Raw genomic sequence first — 21477 nt, forward strand, 5'->3', positions numbered from 1 at the left:
TCCTTTATATGTGCATGCAGGAGAGTTTCTTGCAACATCAATCATTTGTGAAAATCTGTCCTATAAGCCACTTGTGAGGCTGAGGTACCGACCTCAGAGCTCGGTGTCAACAGAGCTTGCCAGGGTAGGCGACTCACTTGGAGGCAGTCCAGACAAATTTTCACAAAGTGGTCCTTCGAAACTGTGATGTGGAATAGCTAGGTTAAAATTAACATAGCTAGGCCACAGTTAGGAACCAGTTTAACAAAGTTAGGTAAGTTAGCACACCTAGGCCCAGAGTTACACAGAGGCTAGGCCAAGCTGACTATACACAAGTTATTTGCAGTAATTTACAGGCAGGCCAGGTAGGCTAGAGAAGCTTGTGAATTTAATTATTTACAGTGATTACAAGTAATCCAGAGTAGGAGACTTGTGTGTTAATTACTTAGTGGATTTGCAAGGTAGCCACAGTTAGGCTAGGCTTGTGCAATATTTACAACAGTTATAGTAGCTATGACAGATTTAACCTAGTTATTGTTTATAGGGAGTTCTAAAGCCAGGTTTAATTAAGCTATAGCACACTAGTTAGGTTAGGATTTACCTTATCCAACCATCCACGCTAGACTGAGTAAGCTGAGCCCAAGCTGTTTACATACATTATTCATTTAGTTTCACCAGTTGAATTGTTGAATTTATTTGGGCTAACCAAGTGATTTTAATTTGTATACTGCATTTTTATTGTGTAATTTTTCACTGCCTTTGATTCATTTTAATGTGGGATTTGTGAATTGTACCTGAGACTAGGTTAAGTCCTGTAGTTATTTGCTGGCATTGTACAGGAAATTGCTAGGTTAAGCTTTCACATCGATACACATTTTGATTGGAATTTGAGAGCTAATAGTGTACATTTTAAGTCAGAGTAGAGTCAATATAACAAAGGGAATCGTTAAACTTGTTGAGGAGCCTTGAGACTCGTTCAATCTTACCTAACACCGTGAGGTGCTGTGGGGTGGACTGGGTAAAGTACAATTAGTGTCACTCCTCATTAAACCTCGACAATGGCAGATGGGAGTTCAGGAGAGTCTGGTTCAGTGTTAGCAAAATTAAAACGATCAGTGGCGGCATACAAAGGGCATCTGAACAGAACGCATAAAAGGTGCAAGGCTACTTGCCAACGCAGTAACGTAGACTGCGATGTTTTGCAAGACTGCTTGAAGCGTTTGGGGGAAAAATGGGAAGCCTATGAACAAGCATTCTCAGCATATGAGCTACAGGCTATTGAGGATGATGAATCCCATGATAGTCTTCAGCAGGCTCTGGGCGAATTCACTAAGGATGATGTAGATTGTCAACAGGAGATGAATACGTACAAAGATAAGTACATTAAAGGCTAGTATTCCAAGGGTGGTGTCGAACACCGCAGGTACCCCAAACAGTCACACACCTGTCAATATGTTGCCCAGGTTGCCCCAGTTGAATTTACCGACATTTGACAGAACCCTGAGTACATTGCTTTCTGGGATCAGTTTAAAGCCCAGATAGATGACAGGAACGATTTGTCAGATGCCGTCAAATTGCAGTATTTGCGGTCACAGCTCAAGGGTAAAGCCTTAGACTTGGTCCGGCACTACCAAATTACTGACACTAATTACCAACATGCCAAAGACCAATTAGAAGACATGTTTGGCAACACTGAAGAGATAACGGTGGCCATACTTTATCGGTTGTTGGATCTAGAGGCTTGCCGACATGACCGTCAAAGCCTAGTTCCGTATTGAAATTATGAGCTTGACAAATAGTTTCAGAGATTTGCATGATGAGGATGATTCAGAATGGGTCCTTAGCCAGGTGATTCAGAGGAATCTGGCTAGCACTACAGTGCATGAATTACACTTAAAATATCGGACGAATAGGTTGATGATACAACAGATTATTGAAGGGTTGGGGGATCTCATATCTCACCTGAGCGTAGTTCAGGGGGAGAAATTACCTACCAAGGAGAAGTCGGTCAACTTCCCCAGACATTAGAGAGAGAGAGACCTAAACCACCACCTACTAGGGTCGGCACGTATTATGCCCAGGGAGAGTCCTCCACCCACAGGGCCAAAGGAGAAGCCACTAAAACGGCCAGTATGAGAGAGTGCTTGTTTCGTGAAGGAGAACACGCTAGTTCAGGGTGCTTGAGCTTCACCACCTATCACAAAAGGATTTAATGACTAAGGGAGTTGAGACTTTGTTTCAAGTGTTGTGGAGAACATTTTGCCAGGGACTGTAGCGCCCAACTCAGTGAGTGTCGGGGCTGCCGGAAAGGTAAGCACCACAGTGCACTGTATCCTATTGACACCAGATCAGCACAAGCTAAGGAAAGCAAACCGCAAAAAAGGGCAGACAGCAAGGACGAGTCTGAAGTAGTGACGAGTGTGGTGAGGGCGGCACCGGGAATTTGTTCTGGTGAGCAGTTTCAAGGTTCGCTGGCCATGCCCACCATAATGGCGGTGGTTATGAATGGGAAGAAGTCTGAAACGACCCGTTTGTTCTTCGACAGTGGGGCACAGAGATCCTTTATAACAGAGTCTAGCAACTAGGTTGAAGCTGAAGACGGGTGGTAAAGTTGACATGAAAGTGGAAGGTTTTGGTGGGGAAGTTCCATGCAGGTCTTATTCAGTAGTCAATGTGACGGTCAGGTTAGCCGGGCATCGACGGGAAATTTCAGCCTTGATAGTGAAGAGGCTGCCCAATATCATTACCACTAAGGGACTGGCCACTGCAGTCAAACGTTTGAGGGAGTTGGGTGTGAAGCTAGCGGAACCAGACATCGCTACAGACAACGTTAGTAATGTAGGAATCTTGGTAGGAGGAGATTACATAGACAAGTTCGTGTCCATGAGAAGAGTTATCAAGGAGGGTGTTGGCCTGTACAGGACTCTAGCGGGGTACATCATAGGAGGCAGGGTACCAGTTCACTTCTCTGCGACCCTGGGAAAGGAGGGCTCTGGTATTACAGCGACTGAGGCTGTACTGGTGATGCGGATTGGGGTGCACAAAGACCTGTCAGAGACGCAAGTTGGCATATCTGATGATGAGCCAGTCCATAAACTATGGGACCTGGATGTAGTAGGGATTAAGGGTGACCAGCCACCCCCTGAACACAAAGAGACGTATCGAGATTACTTGAACCATGTGCAGTTCAGGGACGGACAGTACTGGGTGCAACTCCCATGGAAACTGGTACACCCAACGCTGCCCACTAATTTCAAGAAGGCACCGGTCAGTTGAATTCATTGGTGAACAGCCTGACCAAGAAGGGTCTGGTGGGGAAATATGATATTATTAAGGAACAGTTGGCCCTTGGGTTCATTGAGAAAGTGCCCAATGCCAGCCCTGGGGAAAACACCCATTATCTTCCACACATGGCATTCACCAAGGAGTCAGTAACCACTCCCATCAGAGTGGTCTTCAACTGCAGCTCACAGGCGAGTCCCCGAGAGCCATTGTTGAACGACTGCCTGCTCACAGGGCCCTCCCTGACACAGAAATTAGCAGATGTATTGTTGAGATTCAGGACAGAACAGTATGCCTATGTGGCAGATATTAGCAAGGCCTTCCTACGTATTGGGTTGCAGCCACAAGACAGGGACTACATGAGGTTCTTGTGGTTGGCTAACAGGGAGGTGCCCGAGCAAGGGTATGATATCTACAGATTCAGGGCGGTGTTGTTTGGCACCACTAGTTCACCATTCCTATTACAGGCCACCATAGACTACCACCTTGCGAACTGTAACAGCCTGCTTAAAGAATTACTGAAGACCCTATTTTATGTAGACAACATGAAAGGTACCACCTCAGATGAAAGGCTGTTGGTGGACATTTACCGAGAGTCAAATCAGGAGATGCTCTCGGCTAACATGCCATTGAGAGAATGGGTGACAAACAATCCAACGCTGCGAGGTACGGTGGAACATGACTATGCTGGCTACTCAGTACCTGAGGTAATGTCAGTGTTGGGACTGGAGTGGGAAATCGAGGAAGACAGACTTAGGCTAAAGAGGAAATGTGATGGGGAAGGGAAGCTGACCAGGAGGTCCTTGCTGAGTAAAGTGCACACTGCCTTCGATCCTTTGGGTTTGTTGACACCCATCACCATTCGAGGGAGGATGTTAGTGCAACAGACCTGGGAGCTGAACCTAGGTTGGGACGACCCACTGCCAGAAACAGTCTGCCAGGAGTGGGATCTGGTTAGCAGAGATCTAGCAGAATTGCACAAGTTCACATTCCCCAGGTCCATCGGGTGCACAGGGCGGGACTATGACTTGCATGTCTTCTGTGATGCCTCCTCCAGGGCCTATGGGGCAGTAGCGTATTTGGTGGCCAGGGACCAGGTCAGTCTGGCCACCAGTTGTGCACGGATGACACCCCTGAAGGATTGCTCGATCCCAAAGCTAGAGCTCACGGCGATGTTGCAAGACTGGGTAAGTACTTAGAGGAGGTGTTGAGTAACCTGAGGGTGACACACACCTATATATGGACAGACTCGGAGGTGGCCTTACAGTGGGTCCAGAACGACAGGTCTAAGCTCCCCTATGTCAGGAATCGGGTCAAGGAGATATGGGAGCTACAGTCAACATCAACAATTCTGTACGTGCCTACAGATCAAAACCCAGCCGACCTGATAAGCCGAGGGGTAACACACAAAAAGCTGAGTAAAAGCGAGATTTGGTTCAAAGGCCCAGACTGGTTGCCGGCAAAGGATTGCTGGCCGGAGCAGAAATTCGGGGAGACAACCAGCAGCATAATACACTTTGTGGGGGAACCCGACACTGAATTATTTGACCCCAGACACTACTCCTCTTGGAGGAAACTTATAGGAGTCACGGAAATGGTATTTCGATTTGTGAGGAAGCTGCATGACAAGGTAAGCCAAGGTCGACAGTTGTCTCTCGTGGGTCCCAGAGAATATTGGATAAGGCAGTACCAAAGGGAGAGGTTTCCAGGAGTGCTGGAATTACTGGCGACAGGGCAGCAGGTTATGGCGTCAGGATGTGTGTCCAACGATGACTCAGGGAACAGTAAATTGGTCCACTCGTTGGGATTGTTCCTAGATCATGCTGGGCTAATAAGATGCAGGGGAAGAATACAAAACTCTGAGCTCAGCTATGGGGCCAAACATCCCGTGTTACTGGGAAAGGAGGGATGGGCATCAGAGCTATTGATACAAGATGCCCATCGGAGGACCTTACATGGGGAGTTCAGAGATACCCTCACCTGCCTACATCAGAATTACTGGGTACTGAAGGGCCGAGCTGTTGTCAAAAAGGTGCTAAAGAGTTGCACGGTCTGCCGGCCGTACGATGGGAGGACCCTGCCATACCCAGGTCCACCACTGCTGCCTCAGGAGTGGGTACATAGTGACAGGCCCTTTGAGACTGTGGGAATAGACTATATTGGGGCTATCACGTTGAAGAACCCAGGAAACGATAGGGTGGGCCCTCAGAAAGTATATGTCTGCCTGTTTACTTGTGCCACTACTTGAGCCGTGCATTTTGAGTTGGTGGAAGATATGTCGACAGAGACTTTCGTGAAGTTGTTCAGGAGGTTTACAGCCAGATTCTCGTGCCTGCGATTGATTATCTCGGACAATGGCACGAGCTTCAGAGCGGCCGATAAAGTTTTCAGGAATCTTAGGGACAACGGAGAAGTATAAGAATATCTGAAGAGAATAGAGTGCGAGTGGAGGTTCATTGTTCCCAGAGCGCCTTGGCAAGGGGGATTCTATGAATGCATGGTGGGCACCATTAAAAGGTGCATTCGGAAGGTCTTGCATGGCAGGAGTGAGAGCTTGGATGAACTGAGGACAGTGTTACCTGAGATAGAGGCAAGAGTCAATAACAGGCCTCTGACCTACGTGCAAAATGGTATTGATGAGCAGGAAGCTCTCACCCCCAATCACATGCTGTTTGGAAGGAGGATTGAGCCCTTCCCTGCAATTTTGAGTCAGTCTTCCAAGGAGCTGGATTATTATGGTCCAGATGGTCCCCCCATCAATGAAGAACTGCACAGGAGTCACAAAAGACTGGTGAACATCCTGGACAAATGGAACCAGGTGTGGTGCAGGGATTACTTGACAGCCCTGCGGGAACATTTCTATGGTGCAGACCCCGAGGCAAATAAGATGATGCTAAGTGAAGGGGACCTGGTGCTAGTAGAATCCGAGGAGCCCAGGGCATACTGGCCTCTTGGCCTGGTGGTGTCGACCCACCCAGACAAGGCTGGGCGGTTGAGAAGGGTGAAGGTGAGAATGAATGGTGTCGAGACTATAAGACACATCAACAGGCTTTTGCCTCTCGAGGTCCACACGGTGAGACCAGGACACGAGAGGTTAGACCAGAGGCCGACCGAACTGAGCGGCCGGACAACCCGTCGAATGGCGCTCAAGTCCTGGGCCCACTGGGAGAGCCTGCGGGAGGCAGACTTGATCTAGACTTAGTACCTACCTTCGCCGGCGGGAGGATGTGGAAATTTATTTGGTCCCTAAAGTTCCACAGGACAGATACGGCGTACATAGGGATCCCAGCATGGCTGCTATGGAATGGCTGAGCTGGGTGGCCCTTACACCCAGCCCAAAACAAAAACACATTCTCTCCCGGTTTGGCGTGGATGGCAGGTACCTTTTAATTTATAGATTTACCCTTCAGGGAAGAAGTAGGTAGTTTTGCTGTTAGTACACTAATATTAGGATTATTAAGGCAACTGTAGATAATAATAATGTAGACCTAAGATCTTCACATAGGTAGTAATAGGCCGATAATGTAGGCAAACACTAGGTTCAGTTAGCTAGGGAGAACTGGCAGCCCTAGTTTGAATGACGAGGCGTGGGTCTGGAAGAGACCAGCTCGTTCTTTAGACAGACACCAACTGGACAACACGTGCCGTGATCAGCATACGGCGCCCCCACATGTCTTCACATTTGAGACCTGGGGAAATCTGGTAGAGGCACCTCGATGTACCGTAGATGACCTCATCCATCAGGCCCATTCAGTAAGACAAGACCTCCACTCTTTCGTAGGATTCTGGCCAGTCTCTGGGGAAAGCTGTGAGTTGAACTGTAGGCGTTTGTGCAGCTGGCAGTGCATGCCCAGTACGTACCAGCGTCTCTTGTCTACTTAGAAGCTAGTGTCCATTCCTGCATAGTTATACTAGGGGATATAGGAATTTCTGAGGTGCAGGCAGATCACTAATATCGATTGAATATTGCAGGAATTAAGGCACCCGGTTGCACGTGGTTTCTGAGGGGAAGTCCAAAGGGGCTAAGCTTAGGGAGGTTGAAGATCAGGATATATGCTGCAACACCAAGTAAGTTAGTCCTTTATATGTGCATGCAGGCGAGTTTCTTGCAACATCAATCATTTGTGAAAATCTGTCCTACTTGTGAGGCTGAGGTACTGACCTCAGAGCTCGGTGTCAACAGAGCTTGCCAGGGTAGGCGACTCGCTTGGAGGCAGTCCAGACAAATTTTCACAGTAACAAGGATCCCGATGGAAATAAATTACTTTGTCTGGCTTTTTTTTTTTAGGCTATCCTAGGTAATTCACAATGTGTATGATTATTGTACTTCAGTGTACCTGTGCCTATATAAACTTAATAGCTACTGACCCTAGTGGGTTTATTTAGTGCTTCACAATATTTTATTATATGTAAACTACATTTTGTAATACTGCAGAAAGGAATAAAGATTTTTTTGCTTGTCTAACTCGCCGTGAACTACCGTCGCTTCCCACTAAAGTGAATACTAAGATAATTAAGAATTTTAACACGAAGGTTCTGATACCAACTATCCAATTTACTCACTGTCATGAGAGTGGTAATGAGTATGTATGTACAACTTTTGTGTAAGGATTAAATACATTCAAGACTTGTGGGAGAAATGTGGGTACTTTGTGAGATGAGTTAAAACAAGGTGTACGATAGTCTATCAGATTATTACAATTTTATCGTCAGGTAAGAAATACTGACACTCGCCAGAGACAAAAAAAAAAAAAAGGAAATAAAGTCATTGCACCAAGAGGTTACTGAACAAGTGTCATGAACAGTGATCATTTCACCATAAAACGGAACACTTCCAAGACCACGGAACGGCCGTCAGTACAACACATACAGAACACTTGCATTAAATGGGTTAAAGTGACCTCCAGCAGCCTTACAGCCGTCACCGAGGTCACCCTTCTCGTGGACGTGGAAGCCGTGTAGTCCCTCCGTCAGGCCACTCACTGCGCCTACAGTAAGCAAGCAGAAGACCACGTGAAAAACAGTTAAAGTTTACTATTTATAAGTGAAGTACAGTAATTTCTAAATCTTTGTATATGCATTTTTTTTGCAATCAAAGCATTACTGCTACCGCCCGTGTCATTACGATTTCGTGATTGAAGTGGTAGTGGCTTAATAGTGATCTTACCGACGATGGTGATTTCTCCATAGTTGCTGTAGAGTTCCAGTCTGCCGCTAACCTGGTTACTGCCAGGCACTAGATCCACCACGGCATCAGGACCCTGCATGATGACAACAGACAATAAAAAATCACTGAGTAACTGGAACTTGGTATTTGTTTGCCGATAAAGTATAAATAAGACACCACAACAATATTATTTATTAGGAAACGCTTCGCTCCAGAGAGCGATGTCAATGTCGTACGGCATATCTTTTTTTATCTACTTCTAGCTTTAGGTAATTAACTGTAGTGGATCCCCAGAAACAAATACCATAGGTGAGCTAAGAGCAAATTAGAGATTAGTACAGAGTAAGTAAAGCTCTTTAAAGTATATATTAACGCATCTTAGAGAGGATGCCTGCTGTTTTGGAAACCCTGGTTGTGTACTGGATACGAGTGAAGGATTTTTAAATTGCTGTTAAGATTCAGACCTAAGAATTTGCCCTTATTTTGTCTTATGAGTGACTCGCATATCATTATACAGAGTTGTACAGGGTGTCCATAAAAACACCCCTGATTTCAAACAGGTATAACATGTAACTTTATTGTAATAATCTTTCACAGTTAGTAGCTTCAGATGTAGGATTTCATTCAGTTTCATGTGGTATAGGGTAGCATTAAAGGCACTCAATGTGCGCCCCTCTGGTTGCTCGGCAAACATCGATGTGATAGTCCAGTTCGGTCCAGACGCTCTGCAGCATATCTGGTGTTATCAAGAGAACTGCTTCAGTGATCGAAATTTTCAGCTCCTCCAGAGTTGCAGGTGGTGGTGGTACGTGAAGAGCACAGTTTACGTACCACCACCACCTGCAACCCTGGAGCTGAAAATTTCGATCACTGAAGCAGCTCACATGATAACACCAGATATGCTGCAGAGCGTCTGGACCGAACTGGACTTTCACATCGATGTTTGCCGAGCAACCAGAGGGGCTACACTATACCACATGAAACTGAATGAAATCCTGCATCTGAAGCTACTAACTATGAAAGATTATTACAATAAAGGTACATGTTAAACCTGTTTGAAATCAGGGAGTGTTTTTGTCGACGCCCTGTACATTTATAACTCTGTTACCAAACATCATGTAGAAAGTTTTATCAATATTAAGAGTGAATCTATATGTAGTCATCCAAGTAAATATATTTGTGAGCTCATTAAGTGTTACTGAGGGAAAACCAGATCTGAATGAGAGATGACAAAAGTTTTGCCATCTGCAAACAGAACGAATTTAAGTACCCGAGATGCACTAAGAAGGTCATTGATGCAGAGTTTCTAGAAAAGGACGAAGAACATTGCCCCGAGATGCCTCAATGTTAATAGAGTTGATGAAGTTGCATCGTTGATGGAAACATATTGGTGTTTGCTGTTAAGGTGGGACTATGTAAGCAAGAATATGACCTCTGATACCATAATGATAATTTAAGATGCAGAAGTTGTGGTCTCTTGTGGCGACAGCTTCATGAAGAGGCCCATAGGATATTAGATATCTTCAAGAGATTAATAAATTAAGTCATGCCACTAGGAATGATCAACCTGAAACTCTCGGCCTCCAAGACCTTCATGTAAAATTTTTGCCGGTACGGCACTCCTGGAAGAATCCATGACTATTCCAAAATATTGCTTGTAGGTGGCATCCTCGAGTATAAGATGAATGAGACAATTCCAGTGGGTCCACAAAGACCTGGTGAGGAATAGGGAGGTCCGTGTTGTGGACTGCCTGTCGTAGTACGTTTTAGTTTAACATTTTTATTATGCACCCGACACTCATCCTGTGGGTGGTACTCAAAACATTAGAGGCACATAATGGGTAGAGGTACTGGAAATATAAACACTTGGCTTCGAAATAACATACATAATAGGGTAGTTGCTATTTTATGTAATAGCAGGGTAAACAAACCACGGTATGGGTGGGGTTAGAACTCATGGCAAGTGAGTGGTAAAACTCCAGGCCAGTGCGTAAGCTACTGGGCCACCTGTCTACAGTAAGATTCATCCAACTAAGTATATTTATATACCATAGGGAGGTTCCTGTTGTTTATAAATATACCTGGGGTTTTACAATTCACTCGCCATGGGTTCTAGCCCCACCCGTACCGTGGCTTGTTTTCAATCGTGTTATTACGATTTGGTGAGTCATAATAGCCGGGTGTTCAAAAAGAAGTGCAACCCATGGAAAGTGCATAAGTTGTTGTAACTGGTTTTTCTGCTTCAGTGATCATTATGTACGTGAATGAGATCCACATTACGAGAAAGAATATTCACTGTTAGAAGCTACATCAGGAGTGGAAGCCAAAGATCACTAATCAGTCTCGTAGACTACAAGAACTACAGGTAAACAATGTACAGAAGACATGTCAAAAAAAGGCATTAAATCTTAAGTGTTCATTAAGATGACTAGTAGTATACACGTACTGAGGAAAATATTAACAAGGTTGATATCTTAGAAAACGAAAGTTACATCTGATAGTTTTATAAGTTGTATAATTACAGGTTGGTTACTGAATTAAAGCAAAACATTGTATTATATTTTCTAAGAAAACTCATTCTTATACAAAACATTGCAAACAAACTCGTTCTAAACCTGAAGAAAATTACTTAATTATAGTTGCATGTATAATTAGCATTTGTGTGACAAATCAGGATGAATATTCTCATGGTAATGGCCAACACATCCAATAATTTTCGTAATTTACTGACACACATTCACCATTGTTGTGTCTCTCTCTCTGAACGTAATTACCTAGTTCTGTATAACAGTCATTATGAGAACACTCACAGTGTTGGTATCCAGTTCTTGGTAGTTACACTGTGAACACCCGCACTATGTAGGTATTCAAGTCTAGATGATACCTGGAGAGGGTTTCAGGGGTCAACGCCCCCGCGGCCCGGTCTGAGACCAGGCCTCGTGGTGGACCAGGGCCTGATCAACCAGGCTGTTACTGTAGGTCGCACGCAAACCGACGTACGAACCACAGCCCGGCTGGTCAGGTAAAGAAATACTTGAAAAAAATAAGATAATATTTACAGGCCAAAAAATCGAACAAGTGGGCGCAACATGTGTGAGTGTGGATGTGTTTGGTATGTGTGAGCACCTCTTGAGCACGTGACTGTGAACTGGCATGAATGCTCACTCACGTGTCTGAGTTAGAGTGCGTTTCAATGAGTGAGAGAGTGCGTGTGAATGAGCGTGAGTGATGGAGCGAGTGACTATGTTATGTTCCGGTGAGCTACAGTCAACAGTGATGTGAATAATGAAAGTTCCTAGCTAACCTTCCCCCTCCCCTCTGCAACAGCGGATGCAAAGTCTCAGTTGGCTGTTCCTACTGAATGCGCTGTGCACTCAAGGACCCTTAACAATAGCTGTTGCGCTTTCTTAATTTCTGACAGTCATGTTGTCAGGAGGAAGGTCTTCAGGGAGACCATGTATGACGTCGGGGGAGGGGGACGCAGTGCGGAATTTGCAGAGCACCGGGACGGATAGTGAGTAAAGTGCTGTATACATTAAATAAAATCATATATTGTCCCAGTATGCAAAACAAACAAAACACACACACAAAACACACACACAAAACACACACAAAACACACACACACAAAACACACACACAAAACACACACAAAACACACACACACAAAACACACACACAAAACACACACAAAACACACAAAAACACACAAAAACACACACACAAAACACACAAAAAACACACACACAAAAAACACACACACAAAAAACACACACAAAAAACACACACACAAAAAACACACACACAAAACACACACAAAAAACACACAAAAAACACAAAAAACACACAAAAAACACACAAAAAACACACAAAAAACACACAAAAAACACACAAAAAACACACAAAAAACAAAAAACACAAAAAACACAAAACACACACAAAACAAACAAAAAAAAACACACAAAACACAAACACACAAAACACACACAAAACACAAACAAAACACAACCGCAGACAAAACACAAATACACACAAAACACAAACACAAAAAAAACACGCACACAAGACAAACACAAACACAAACACAAAACACGCACACACAAGACAAACACGCACAAAACACACAAAACACAAACAAAAAACACACAAAACAAACACAACACAAACACGCACACACAAGACACACACACAAAACACTAACAAAAAACACACAAAACACAAACACACAAGACACACAAAAACACACAAACACAACACACAAAACACAAACACACAAAACACAAACACAATACAAACACACACAAACACACAAAACACAAACACACACACAAAACACAAGCACACACAAAACAAACACTCACATACACAAAACAAGCACACAAAACAAAAACAAACAAAACAAAAACACACACAAAGCACAAACACAAACCTCACTCAAAGAAAGAGATCTCGGGGTGAGTATAACACCGAGCACATCTCCTGAGGTGCACATCAGTCAAGTAACTGCTGCAGCGTACGGGCGTCTTGCAAACTTAAGGATAGCGTTCCGATACCTCAGTAAGGAATTGTTCAAGACTCTGTACACCATTTACGTCAGGAGCATACTGGAGTATGCAGCACCAGTGTGGAATTCACACCTGGTCAAGCACGTCAAGAAATTAGAGAAAGTGCTAAGGTTTGCAACAAGACTAGTCCCAGAGCTAAGGGGATTGTCCTACGAAGAAAGGTTAAGGGAAATCGGCCTGACGACACTGGAGGACAGGAGGGCGAGGGGAGACATGATAACGACATATAAAATATTGAGCGGAATAGATAAGGTGGACAAAGACGGGATGTTCCAGAGATGGGACACAGAAACAAGAGGTTAGAATTGGAAGTTGAAGACTCAGATGAGTCAAAGGGATGTTAGGAAGTATTTCTTCAATCATTGAGTTGTCAGGCAGTGGAATAGCCTAGCAAGTGACGTAGTGGAGGGGGGAATCATACATAGTTTTAAGACGAGGTATGATAAAGCTCATGGAGCAGGGAGAGGACCTAGTAGCAATCAGTGAAGAGGCGGGGCCAGGAGCTTTGAGTCGACCCCTGCAACCACAAATAGGCGAGTACACAAGCACACACACAAAACACAAACACAACACACAACACACACAACACACACACACGCGCGCACACACAACACAAACACAACACAAACACACACACAACACACACAACACAAACACACACAACACAAACACAAACACACACAACACACACACAAACACACAACACAACACAAACACAACACAAACACACACAACACAAACACAACACAAACACACAGCACAAACACACAACACAAACACACACAACACAAACACAAACACAAACACAACACAAACACACACAACACAAACACACACAACACAAACACACACAACACAAACACAACACAAACACACAACACAAACACACAACACAAACACACACAACACAAACACACAAACACACACAACACAAACACACACAACACAAACACACACAACACAAACACACACAACACAAACACAACACAAACACACACAACACAAACACACACAACACAAACACAAACACAACACAACACAAACACAAACACACAACACAACCAAGATTACTATTTTTTAAACAGTAAATAAAGAAAATGGTAACCGGTTAAGAGCAACACTTTTCATTAAAATAAAACTTTAAACGTCTCAGGTCTGGATAGATAACTCAGTAATTATACAACTCGTCCCTAAACCTGATAGGCCTAAGGTATATATACAGTTAAAATTGGTATCAAAGTTAACAGCCTACTGCAAACTGTGCAGAGAAACATGATTCCCTGCAGCTGTCCGTGAGATTAGTTAATTCTTATGTATTTTCATGTTCTAAATCCAAATATCACCTTGAAAAATGCTTATTAGCTATAAGTTTAAAGATGCTAGACATGTAATATTTGATTATTTTATTATAACGTACAGTATGTGTCAGTATGTTTTAAACTCTAATCCGTACCTACTCTGTCTTTTTGCTTGACGCTTATAGTGGCCTGAAGAATCATTTCTTGCCAATGTCCAGCAATAGTCTGCAAGTATTATTGTGCCCCATTTGCCCTGGTACCATTTTTCCATGGTTGAAATATCTTGGTGAAACTTTTCACCATATTCGTCACTATCTCACAGCTCGCTGGTAAAAAGTCTAAATGTGAGTCCAAAAAGTGAATTTTAGGTGACATGTTACATCCCTTGTTCTTGTAAGCCTTGATGAGGTTTTCCACCAATTCTTCATAGTTGCCTTCCCTGCTGTTTCCGAGATATCCCTTCGCCACTAATTTGAATGCTTCCCGAGCAGCTTTCTCCTCCCCATGAAGGTCTGATTCAAAGTCATCATCTTGAAGAAGTTCTCGAATCTAAGGACCATTGACGACTTCCTCTCTTATCTTAACGTCACTCAGTGAGGGGAATTTTGATGTTAAATACTTGAATCCCTGACCGGATTTGTCCATAGTTTTTACAAAGGAAAATTTTGTTTGGTTCAATGAGAGATGATTGTTGAACATTTTTCACCCCAGTCTCCAATGATTGACGAGGTGGCCAGTCTGTCCTGATGTAGTAGGAACCTCTTGCACGGTTGTCCCATTCACACAGAAAGCAGCAGTACTTGGTGTATCCGCCCTGTTGGCTAAGAAAATCACCAACCTTTCACCTCAAAATATAAACTTGCACAAAATATAAACTTGCTGAAACAATAATGAAGGTCAGTGAGATTGTGAGTGTGGTAAGAAACACACTGCCAAAAGCCTTTTGGAACATGTTGTGACACGTAGGTCTATATTGAACAGTAGAGCTAACAAACAATTTTAACAATGATATTCATTATCAGTGACCTAAAATTAGTTGGAAATTGCTACTTTGGTCTCGGAAGCATTTTGTTTGTTGACCAGTGTTATTTGAAGGTCTTCGCTTTAATAACCATATAATGTTCTCAGATTAACTCTTTGTGGGAAACCGAGGTCGACACCCACGTGTTGTCCAACCCTATAGAGGACCCATCAAGATGTTACTTAACTTTCACCTATCTAGTCCCGTACTTGGCCCATAAAGTTACCGTGTTGAACAAACGCTATACAGCAGCCTTTGCCTCTATATCCACCCATTCATTACCTGGAATTTTGTCATGCCCTTTACACCGACGCCAGAAATATAAAATGAGGCACTAACTCTTGATCTCTCTGCTCCATATTAAAATTTGGAGTGTTAAATATGATGATCAGTGAACTGGTAATAACGAGAACATCCACTTCTCTTTATTCATTGTATACCCAACAATGAATGAGTAGCCGGAGATTATCTTCACTTTTTGTGCTCTGGTAACGAGCTTGTCCACAATCTTGTATAAATGATTAATGTAACCGGTTACACTCTCCACACGACCAACTTCTGTATAAATAGGGGGCAGGATTTGTGCATGACCAGAAATCTTAATCAACAAGTTACCCTTGAAGATTAGTTAAATGTTTATCATAGGAACTTCACACTCCTCTAGATGGCGTATCCTTACACATAATTACCAGTTATTACCAGTGGGCATTATCCTCTACAGTACAGATGAACACGTACCTCCCTACCACCATGGAGCCACTGTAGTAGTACCTACCTACCTACCATCAAAGAACAAGTACCTACATAAAACTACGGAGCAACTAAACAAGTACGTACCTACCTACCATCACAGAGTCACTAAAAACTGAGACATTTATGCCTCTTGTGTGTCGCCAGAGGTAAGTCTCCCACAGTAATGTTACTAGTAAAGGGAAGTAACGACCGGCTCACCACCACCACTAGGTTAGAAAACTAGTATCTGTACTTCCCTCACCATTACAAGAATTGAAGAAATTTGTGACCAAGGTGTCAGAAGTCATTTTCTGCAATGAACGGAATCAACACCAGTGTTTGAAAAAAAAGGCAATAACAAAAAACTATACCACCACCAATCACCGCTATACATGTTTGCAACTTGTATACATTACCTGGAGTTTACCTGGGGAGGGTTTCGGGGGTCAACGCCCCCGCGGCCCAGTTTGAGACCAAGCCTCATGGTGGATCAGGGTCTGATCAACCAGGCTGCTACTGCTAGCCGCACGCAAGCTGACGTACGAACCACAGCCAGGTTGGTCAGGTACTGACTTTAGGTGCCTGTCCAGTACCTTCTTGAAGACAGCCAGGGGTCTATTGGTAATCCCTTTTATGTATGCTGGGAGGCAATTGAACAGTCTTGGGCCCCAGACACTTACTGTGTTGTCTCTCAGTGTACTCGTGGCGCCCCTGCTTTTCATCGGGGGAATGTTGCATCTCCTGCCGAGTCTTTTGCTTTCATATGGAGTGATTTTCGTGTGCAGATTTGGTATCAATCCCACCAGGACCTTCCAAGTGTATATTATCATGCATCTCTCTTGCCTGCATTCGAGGGAATACAGATCAAGGACCTTCGACCGTTCCCAGTAGTTTTGGTGCCTTACCGCACTTATGTGTGCCGTGAAAGTTCTTTGTACACTCTCCAGGTCTGCAATGTCGCCAGCCTTGAAAGGGGCCGTTAGTGTACAGCAGTATTCCAGCCTAGAGAGCACAAGAGATTTGAAGAGAATCGTCATGGGCTTGGCATCCCTGGTTTTGAAGGTTCTCATTGTCCATCCTATCATTTTCCTAGCAGATGAGATATATGCATTGTTGTGATCTTTGAAGGCGAGATCACAGGTCCTTCACATTACTTTTCCGCTCTATTGTATGGTATGAATTTGTGGTATACCCTCATACATTTTTAATTTCTTCAAGTTTTCCATATCTAAGTAGTTGAAATTACATGTATACTGCTGATGGGCAGTGCGGTATACCACATCCTATGATTATAATAATAATAATAATAGTTTATTTAGACATGATACATAGTTGTAAAAGGAATTATAGTAGTTGGGTGTATATGTCAAAAGCCCCTTGCATACAGAGCATTATGGGCAGCTTAAAATTAACTTAGGACTAACTAAGCTATGATAGATTCAGTGGTAAAAATTACAATAAACAATTTACAGTTTGAAGTACAATTGAGTATTTTAAACAATGAAATTTGAACATTTCAATTTTGAAGCATTATATACAAATTTGTAGCATTATAGTGTATAATATAACAATGATCAATTTACTATATGGAGTCATACAATTTATTAATCAGATCAAATCGAAAATCAAGGATTTGTAGTGCAGAGATGAGTTACTGTACATTCAAGAGAATGGATTATTCTATTAGGTAATGCAATTAAAAACAGTTTGATGAGATACAGTTATGAAATAGTTATTCAATATTTATTGATCTTTGAGCATTTAATTATGGGGTTCTGAGGCTGGGGGAGTAACACAGTGTGCGATGATATTTCGAAGCGGTAGAAAGTGATTCGTTAACTTTGTAGGTAGAGTTAAGTACTGTGTATTTAGTTTTGGGTGAGTAAGTGGTTTTTAAGAAGAGCCTGGAATTGATAAACAGTGTTTCTTTGATATTCATAGGTAATGAATTCCAAATTTTTGGGCCTTTTATGTGCATTGAGTTTTTACATAGTGTGAGATGGACACGGGAAACATCAAAAGTGATCTGTGTCTTGTGTTCTGGTCGTTTGTTCTGTTGAGGTTGGTAAGGAGAAGTTTGAGGGCAGGGTTTATATCTGAGTTTAGTGTTCTATGTATGTATGTAGTAGGCACACTAATAAGTATGGATAACACAACACACACACACACACACACACACACACACACACACACACACACACACACACACACACACAACACACACACACACACGGGGCCAGGAGCTGTGACTCGACCCCTGCAACCACAAATAGGTGAGTACACCCTTATTAAAATGTGCCAAAGTGGTTATCAGTGGAATATCAGTGTCTTCAGCAAAGTTACATCATTGAATGTGGTATATCAGTGTCTACAACAAAGCTACATCATTGTATGTGGTATATCAGTGTCTACAACAAAGCTACATCATTGTATGTGGTATATCAGTGTCTACAACAAAGCTACATCATTGTATGTGGTATATCAGTGTCTACAACAAAGCTACATCATTGTATGTGGTATATCAGTGTCTACAACAAAGCTACATCATTGTATGTGGTATATCAGTGTCTACAACAAAGCTACATCATTGTATGTGGTATATCAGTGTCTACAACAAAGCTACATCATTGTATGTGGTATATCAGTGTCTACAATAAAGCTAAACATATGAGGACTCTGTACATGGGTTTTGTAACAGCCTCTGCCCTCGAGTTACTGAAAGTGTGGAGGTAAACAGGAGCAAGCTGGACGCTGGCCCCGGCCACCACACACACACACACACACACACACACACACACACACACACACACACACACGGGGGCCCAGAAACGTGGACGGCTAAGATGATGGAGGTGGTACTGGAAAACCTCATGTACCAACACGTAAGGGACACTACCAGAGAGAGAGAGAGAGAGAGAGAGAGAGAGAGAGAGAGAGAGAGAGGAGAGGATGAACCAGCAAGACTGGACCTAGTATCCACCTTGAGTAGTGCAGCCATTGAGAACATCACATAGGAGAGACCCTTCAGGGCCAGTGATCATGTGGTTCTGAGCTTTGCCAGCCATAGCCTGGCTGGCAAAGCTCTCGCTTCACACACAGAGAACTCGGGTTCGATTCCTAGCGGGGTAGAAACATTTCAACGCGTTTCCTTACACCTATTGTCCTTTTCACCTAGCAGCAAGTAGGTACCTGGGTGTTAGTTGACTGGTGTGGGTCGCATCCTGGGGTACAAGATTGCGAACCCCAATGGAAATAAGACAGACAGTCCTCGATGACGCACTGACTTTCTTGGGTTATCCTGGGTGGCTAACAATTTGGGGTTAAAAATCCGAACGAAATCTTATCTTATCAGACAAGTGAAGAGGGAAGCAGGAAGGGTAGGACGAATGAAGCCAAACTACAACAGAGGGGACTAAACAGACATAAGAATTTCTTACATGGGGTTCAGTGGGACAGAGAACTTGCAGGGAAGTCAGTAAACGAGATGATGGAATATGTGACAACAATATGCAAGGAAGCTGATGAGAGGTTTGTACCAAAGTGTAACAGAATAAACGAGAAAGCCAGGACGAGCCCTTCGTTCACCCAAAGGTGTAGAGAGGCCGAAACCAAGTGTGCTAGAGAATGGAAGAAGTATAGAAGGCAAAGGATCAAGGAGTATAAGGACAGAAGTCAGAGCCAGAAATGAATATGCACAGGTAAGAAGGGAGGCCCAGCGACAATATGAAAACGACATAGCAGCAGAAGCCAAACATGACCTGAAGCTGTTGTATAGCCACATCAGGAGGAAAACAACAGTTATGGACCAGGTAATCAGGCTGAGGAAGGAAGGAGGAGAGATCACAAAAAGAAACGACGGCGAAGTACGTGAGGAACTCAACATGAGATTCAAAGAAGTGTTCACAGAGACAGAAGGGACGTAGAAAGACGGAGAGGTGGGATACACCATCATGTGTTGGACACAATACATACAACCGAGGAAGAAGTGCAGAGGCTGCTAAGTGAGCTAGATACCTCAAAGGTGAAGGGGCGGGATAACACCTCTCCATGGGTCCTGAGAGAGGGAGCAGAGGTGCTATGTGTACCCCTAACAACAATATTCAACACATCTATCAAAACAGGGCGACTGCCTGAGGTATGGAAGACAGCAAATGTAGTCCCACTTTTTAAAAAAAGTGACAGACACGAAGCATTAAGCTACAGACCAGTGTCACTGACATGTATAGTATGCAAAGTCAGGGAGAAGATTATCAGGGATGGGAAATCCTGAGTCAGAAACCTACTGGAGTTCTATGACAGGGTGACAGCAGTAAAAAAGAGAGGAGTGGGTAGATTGCATTTTCTTGGACTGTAAGAAGGCGTTTGACACAGTTCCACACAAGAGATTAGTGCAAAAAGCTGGAGGACCAGGAAGGAATAACAGGGAAGGCACTACAATGGATCAGGGAATACCTGTCAGGAAGACAACAGTGAGTCATGGTACGTGGCGAGGTGTCAAAGTGGGCACCTGTGATGAACGGGGTTCCACAGGGATCAGTCCTAGGAACTCAACATGAGATTCAAAGAAGTGTTCACAGAGGAGAGAGAAGGGACTCTAGAAAGATGGAGAGGTGGGGTACACATCATGTGTTGGACACAATACATACAACCGAGGAAGAGGTGAAGAAGCTGCTAAGTGACCTTGATACCTCAAAGGCGGTGAGACCAGACATCTCTCCATGGGTCCTTAGAAAGGGAGCAGAGATGCTGTGTGTGCCACTAACCACAATTTTCAACACATCCATTGAAATTGGGCAACTACCTGAGGTATGGAAGACGGCAAATGCAGTGCCATGTTCGCAGATGATGTGAAGTTAATGAGGGGAATTAAATCAGATGAAGCTCAGGCAGGACTACAAAGAGACCTGGACAGGCTTGACGCATGGTCCAGCAACTGGATCCTCAAATTTAACCCTGTCAAATGCAAAGTCATGAAGATCGGGGAAGGACAAAGAAAACTGCAGAGTATAGGTTAGGTGGCCAAAGACTGCAAACCTCACTCAAGGAAAAAGAACTTGTGGTGAGTGTAACACCGAGCACATCTCCTGAGGCACACATCAACCAGATAATTGCTGCAGGATATGGGCGCCTGGCAAACCTGAGAATAGCGTTCCGATACCTCAGTAAGGAATCGTTCAAGACTCTGTACACCGTATATCTCAGGCCCATACTGGAGTGTGCAGCACCAGTTTGGAACCCGCACTTGATCAAGCACGTCAAGAAATTAGAGAAAGTGCAAAGGTTTGCAGCAAGACTAGTTCCAGAGCTAAGGGGAATGTCCTATGAAGAAAGGTTAAGGGAAATCGGCCTGACGACACTGGAAGACAGGAGGGTTAGGGGAAACATGATAACGACATACAAAATACTGAGAGGAATAGATAAGGTGGACAGAGAC

At 43.6% G+C, this 21477-nt stretch overlaps 1 protein-coding gene across 1 annotated transcript in view; it reads right to left on the reverse strand.

Moving 5' to 3' along the window:
- Positions 1–21477, reverse strand: part of LOC128687082 (superoxide dismutase [Cu-Zn]) — a 130169-nt gene that overhangs the window by 1644 nt on the left and 107048 nt on the right. The window contains exons 3-4 of the mRNA XM_070087101.1: positions 8429–8522; positions 8143–8249 (exon numbers count right to left, since the gene is read on the reverse strand). Of these exons, the coding sequence (XP_069943202.1) occupies positions 8143–8249; positions 8429–8522 (201 nt within the window). The remainder of the gene's footprint in view (positions 1–8142; positions 8250–8428; positions 8523–21477) is intronic.

This window comes from Cherax quadricarinatus, chromosome 2 (assembly GCF_038502225.1).
Source record: "Cherax quadricarinatus isolate ZL_2023a chromosome 2, ASM3850222v1, whole genome shotgun sequence".
NCBI lineage: Eukaryota > Metazoa > Arthropoda > Malacostraca > Decapoda > Parastacidae > Cherax > Cherax quadricarinatus.